This window comes from Merops nubicus, unplaced genomic scaffold (assembly GCF_000691845.1).
Source record: "Merops nubicus isolate BGI_N331 unplaced genomic scaffold, ASM69184v1 scaffold1779, whole genome shotgun sequence".
Classification (NCBI taxonomy): Eukaryota; Metazoa; Chordata; class Aves; order Coraciiformes; family Meropidae; genus Merops; species Merops nubicus.
This window is the reverse complement of record NW_008632829.1, coordinates 74,120-80,652: the sequence shown is the minus strand read 5'-3', so window position 1 is coordinate 80,652 and position 6,533 is coordinate 74,120. Positions and strand designations below refer to the sequence as shown.

The 6,533-nt window shown below is 47.3% G+C and overlaps 1 protein-coding gene across 1 annotated transcript in view; it reads right to left on the bottom strand.

Annotated features, from left to right (window-relative positions):
• Window positions 1-6,533, bottom strand: part of ADAMTS17 (ADAM metallopeptidase with thrombospondin type 1 motif, 17) — a 110,230-nt gene that overhangs the window by 43,366 nt on the left and 60,331 nt on the right. Inside the window, exon 10 of the mRNA XM_008948008.1 lies at window positions 4,832-4,912. Within this exon, the coding sequence (XP_008946256.1) occupies window positions 4,832-4,912 (81 nt within the window). The remainder of the gene's footprint in view (window positions 1-4,831; window positions 4,913-6,533) is intronic.

The following is a 6,533-nucleotide window of genomic DNA, read 5'->3' as shown; positions in this document are numbered from 1 at the left end:
GCCCAGCACGATGTATTTCAGGGGCATGTCCAAAACCCACACATACTCAGGGCATGTTGTTGAATTCACTGCCATACACAGCTGTGCTTTTGCAAAGGAAAGCCTGCACAACTGAAATGCCTTTCTTTGATTTTCAGTGAAGAGAGGGGAGACACCTGAAGTGATTCCAGCACAGGAATCACAGTGGAATTCCAGCACCATCTCACAGTGGAAACCTATTTTTAGACTATTCCGCATAGAGCACACAGACACGTCCCCAGGCACCTGGGTACCTCTGTGTTGTTAAAATGTATATCTTATGGCCCAAGCTGACTTGAATTCTCTCAAACAGGGCCAGGACCCAGGACTATCCAGGGCCCCTTCTCAATAAGCAGTATGCAGGGAGCCCCCTTCACTGGAGGCTGAGATCCCATACACAAGATGCTCCATGACCCTGGCCTCAGTACCCAGGAGTCAGGACACAAATCAATTTACTGACTGGGCATCATTTGTAGGGTCTAACTTGTGGGGAAGTCTGGAGCAGGTGGAGGTCCCAATGCCCTCTGCACCTGCATGTGCCTTTCTGAGGATCTGCAGCCTGGAGAGTTACTGGAGAAAGGCAGAAGATCCGTCCTGTTGCACAGAACCCTTCTGACAGCCTCCCATTAGAGGCTCCAAAATCAGGGTGAAGAAACACTGCAGGTATGGTTTCCCCAGGAGTGGGATGTATGTGGGGGAATGTTTTTTTCTGAGGAAAGCTCTCTTTGGCACATAGAGCAGGGCTATGACAATGTCCTGGTGTTTGCACGCTACAGCAACATAACTCTGTCTGCGGCTTACTTCTCCTCCTGCTTTGTTCCTCCATCTACAAAGTACCTTCTGCAAACTTCAGACAAAATTCTGAGGCAGGATTGCTTTCCTGTGCCAAAGCCTAGTGGGTTCCAGGCAGATCAAAGCAGGCACCATGCTGGCCTTGAGGAGCCGTGACCATGACTAATCAAGGCTGTGGATGAGATACCTTTATCTCCATGCAGGGTGGCTGACTAGCAAAGATTATCACAGCACATGCTCAAAACAGCATATAAGAGCCTGAGTTTGAAGGACTAAAACTCTGCTTTGGTTCCAGCTCATCAAAGGAAGATAGCTTGCTGATGAATAACAAAATGTTTGACCTTTGCAGACCTCCTTTCTGGGAAAGGTTTGATTTCAAGAGCTACAGGCACTGCTTCCTTAGTGACTGAGGAGATAGAGAGCTTGGAAACAGCCCTGTTCCCAAAGGTGCTCCTGGAGGATTGCTGGAACTGCACTGGAGACTCAGCAGAGTACTTGGGCCTAAGTGTTCTTGCTGCTGTTGTCTTCATTGCACACAAGCACCCCATCAGTAGGGATCAATGCTGCAGCTATAAAACCTCCATGTCTCTCAGACACAGAGTACTGCTCCTCCTCCAGTGCCTTTTGTCACACACAGTGACTGCAGGCCTGGCTCTGCCTAGCTCCAGAGGTCACAGTACTACATTCAGTGAGGTGAGTAGGGCTCTTATTGAATGCTGTGATTTTAGTCCAACCATTGCAGGAGCACTTCACAAGCCAGCAAGTATCTTTACTGCTATATTAGAGAAGAAGTAGAGCATGCACCAAGGAAGACGTGCCCAGCCTCCCTGAGAGCTCAGTGGCAGGAGCTGAGGAGACCAGGATATGTGCAGTCTTCTCTGACAAAACTTGTCTGACTGTGCTGGAAGAGCCCAAGGAGGAAAGCAGTTACCAAGCAGTGCTCAGTGACCTAAGGCAGCACCTGCAGGACTTACTCTGCCTTGGACAGCTGGCTGCAGCTCTGCCAGGCCCCTATGCCTCAGTGGGGTGGGGAAGCACAGCCCCTTCTCTCCTCCCCATGGCAGGTGCACTTAGGCAGTAGCAAGAATCCACTCTTACATCCCTGAGCTTTTTCTGGCTTGAAGTTGTACAGTACAAGAGCAAAAGAAAAAGGAACCTCAGCAACAACCCTTAGCTTCTTTTTTTCTTGTTGGCTGGAAGACAGGAACTGACCAGTCCATTTCTAAACTTGGCATCTAGTCAGATCTCTGTGTCCACCTTGGGTCCCTCCAGCTTGCTTCCAGCCTGTGGACACATGCTGCAGAGGCATTTCCTGCTCAAGGTGGGTTTGAAGTGCTACAGCCAGCCAAGGCAGCCAGCGTGGGTTGCCTGTAGGTGGAGGGAAATTCTTCAGGCACTGCTCCCAGCACATGGAATAATGATTCCAAATTATGCTGGGCTCATTCCCAAAGTGCAGTACCTGGTTCTGAGTAGAAATAGAACCTGATTGGACTCAACTTTGTCAGTGTAATCAGAATAGAAAATGCTTCTATACTCAGACCTCGATTTACAACACGTTATGAGGCTTATCAGAGCAGAGTGACTGGATTTTGTTTTCTTGGTCATCTTTTTCATCCTACTGGAACACTCCTGCTGCTGTTCTTCAGCTTAGGTTAGCAGGACATTGGGTATCTTTTCCTTGTGTCCAGTGTTCCTCGGAAGAGAAAACCCTGGAAAGCTTGGAGAGATTCTCCTGGCTCTTAACCATGAATGAAAGAGCTAAAAGCATTCAGAAGTTTTAAAATAGCCAGATTTTTATCTATTTTTATGTGATGCACACAGGGCCAAGTCCTGCTCTCAAGTATACACAATCCTAATCTTCACCACCCAGTGGGGAAATATCTGCTTTAGTCAAGGTTATGTGGTCACAATGAAGGGCAGTCAGTAGCTCCACGTAAGACTCTCAGTGCTGCAGCTATCTGCCAAAGCCCAAGCCCCGGACAAATACCCTGTGCAAATCTCACCAAGACAAACAAAAAGCCTGGCCTCCAGAAGGCAGAGTATTTGCAAAACCCAAAGAAACACTGGCTCTCATTGTTCCACCAGTGCTCTGCTATGTCAAACATCTTACGTGTAGGCGTAATCCTCTCCCAGCAAGCTGGCTGCAGCATTAGTGGAAATACCAGCAGTAGTGATACGTGCTTCCTAGCAGAAGTGGCACAAATGCCAATGCTTTTGACCTAAGGGCAGCTGAATGACATGATTTGCCCTCTTTTTTTTTTTTTTCCCCTGAATCTGGAATGGAAACAGAGGACAAAAGCACCTTTCCCAGTGATATGGCCAACTTTGGTGGCATCTCCAGACAGAAAACCAACAGCACTAGCCCCGAAGTGAAGACACAATCACTATGTAAATGTTTTCAGTGTTATTCTATATCCCAGTACTGGATATTAACATCTCCTTTTGGCTGTGGACATGGAGGATAATAAGGAAAAGACATGGAAATCAGAAACCAAGGGTCCTACTGACTCCCTGCATGGCCAGGAGCAAATTGCAACAGCTCAGCTTCGCCTTGTGCAGAATGGAGAGGAAGCCTGGCAACCCTCTCAGAGTTCCTGCCACAGGCTAGATACAGCTCTGGAAGCAACTCCACCTTCCAGAGTGCTTTTCTATCCTAAAACCTTGCAGTGAGAAGCTCATTTTGAGACAACCAGAACATGCACAAGTGACAACAGTAGCTAGTATTTCCCAGACTGCTGGAGCATGCATCTGCCCCATCACTGCAATGAGAATATCAGCATGTGGAAGGGCTAAAGAACTGCTTGATATTGGAAGGACAAAAATCATGTGTTAATGAGCTCATCAACAGACAGAAGAGCTGAGGCTGACCATGAAGGGACCTATAAGCTGCAAAAGTTCACTGAACAAAGGAGGAAGTCTGGGATTTTCTCCTGCCCTCTTGTTTTCCCACACAGCATAAAGAACTTAAGAGAGACAGAATAATTCCCCCATTTATGCACAGCCATGCAGCTCAGAGCGTGCAGAGGATGTTCTTTTGGGCCTTGGACAATTCTCCTTCAACTCCCTGTTCTACCACAGGCTTCCTGTGTGAATTCAGGGCAAGGGGATAGTTAGCATTTCTGTGACTTGGTCTCCCTAGAAGCAGGTGAGAGATCAAGCCCTCCATCTATTGCACAGTAATGACACAAAAAGAAACACCCCTCACATCAGAGGGTTAGAGGCAGAAGAACAGCCAGACAGATGTGTGTTACAGCTGACTAGTTGCATTTTACAAAGGCCCTTCCAATCTTTCATCTAAGTGATTAGTAACTGGGCAACAAAGTTGTTGACAGGCTCTGCCCTACAACAACCTCACACACAAATCTGACCAACTTTGTTTCCAACAGGGAAAAGAGGAGCAGAATCCAGTTCCCCTCAAAAGGAATGCAGAAGGAGAAATGAGAAGAGGATGACACAAACTGTTTGGCCAGAGAAAATAGGAGGCAAGTGGACTAGAGGCTGCAGCTAGCCCATCTCAGAGTGCAGGATCAGGTCTCGGATGCAGCATCAAGTGAAAACCTGTTGCTGCAGGAAATGGTACAGGCAACTTCATGGTCAGGTTACTGAGGGGTATGAGCTGCCCTGTCCTGCTTCTGCTCCAGTCTGAGCTGGGCACCTTCCTATCTGTACCTCTGTCATTCCCTCCTCTAAATGCTCTGCTCTCTTTCCATTCCCTCCCAAAGTGTTGTGTGCTCCTGGCAGCTATGTTCAACCCAGTGCCAAGTTCTGCTCAGGAACTGTCCTGTCTATAGAAAAGTATTCTCTGGGCCTTGCAGGTTGCACAGGGCTTGTGTCACACACTATCACACCAGGTAAACATGAAACCCAGCCACGAAAGCAGAGAGAGACTGAAGAATGAATTCAGCAGCGCTTCCTGGCAACAACAAACCGATCAGCTTACAGATCATTTAGAGAAGGGTCATTTTAACAGGAAACAGAGCTGAGTTCTGAACCAAAACATCGCTTTCTTTTCTCTTTTTACCCAGAAAACTGTGAGCAGGTTTATCCTCAACCACTCTGATCCGCCGGGCACCCGCAGGGATCACAGCTGCTTCGATGTAACCTGCGGCAAGGAGAGAGGAGATGGATGAGAGCAGCCCAGCCAGAGGCACCCACCACTCAGCACCTCACTGTGAAAGAACCAACTCCTGCCCAGCCTGGGGCACGGGGGCACACTTCCAATGAGGTCCCTGTGCTTCAGCCAAGTTCCACTGCTGTGCCATGCGTGGCTATGACTAACTTCTCAGCCTGAGAAGAGGGAGAGAAATGCACGTGTGCTGCTTCATTGTGACCTGAAGCTCATGCTTGGGCCTAATTAGATTTGCTCCCTTCCACTCACCCTGGCTCTCCTGCAGTGATGTGTGAGGACTGTTCCTGAGCTGCTGCAAAACATCACTGCCAAGAGCAACACTGCACCACACAGCAGGGACATCTGTGGTTTGAAATGAAGTTTCCAATAGATGCTCCTGCTTTCCCCTCTGAAAAAAAACCCTGCTCAAGGCTGTGATCAGTATCAGAAAGGACTCACTTCCACAAAATATCTGGTGATTCTGAAACTAAAGACCAGGAATTAATGGGACAAGTAAGGGGAAAAAAATGTTTTCACTTACACTTCAGCTTTATATAAAAATTCTGGAGGATATAAAGATGAGGGTCTCCTTGCATAAGGCCACTAAAAAGAATTCCACCACTCAGATTTAATTCAATCAGAGCTGCAAGTTTTTCAAGGAGTGACCACCAGTCCCCTCTAAACACTGCCAGCAGATGCACTTGCCAAATTAGACCATCCGAGCATCTGATAATGGTAGGGAAGTTTTTACAGTGCCCTGTCATATTTTTATAGAATTCTTCTGGTTTTTATCTTTCTGAAAGTCCCTTGGCCTTTTTGTGCTTCCTTCAACAACTAGCAATAAAATACAATTGTACCACTTTTGACTATCAGAATAGGAGGAAGAATAATTAGGAGCTACCAGGAAATGTAGCTTATTTACCCCCACCATGCAGCCCTGTGGAGTTACCAACTTGTTTCATGGGGTGGAAATGGTGCCTTTAAACTATAAAGCTGAGGAACATTAAGGCCCATTTCAAAGGTCCCAGAACCAGGCAGAGATTTTCCACTGGCTTCATTGAATTCTGAATCAGGCCCCTTTAAATGACACTAATCTCATCCCAGCCATGACTTGATTCCTTCTAATTGGCCACCCAGTTTACTTTGCAGTATATAACTTGACACCTCTTTTGGGTTATTGCTCTCCCCGTTCTTTTAGATGTTAAGTAGCTTATCCTGTATGTTCCTTCATCCCCCTTTTTCCTTTAAAGGGCTGTGTGAAACTTTTCTGTCAGCCCTGCCTTTATGGAAATTGTGGGCAGTTTGGAGTAATGGGTTGGAGAAGTGCTGGCACAAGGATCAGTGACTCCTCTAGCACTCAGCAATGTTTGGGGAGCTATTTTAGGGACCAGTGCAGCTGAATGGCCATGTTTCTGCTACACTGATACGGGGGGGCTCAAAGGAAGGTGCTGACAGCCTTGTGCATTAAGTGAATCTCTCACCACTACAACATGGACTGAGACAGATGGGGATTTTGGGTCTCATTTCTACCTGTCTGAATCAGCAGTGCCCAGCCCCTTTTGTTGTGCCATGAATAAGGTTTGAGCTCTTGGTTTTCATGAGATGATTTGGGCCA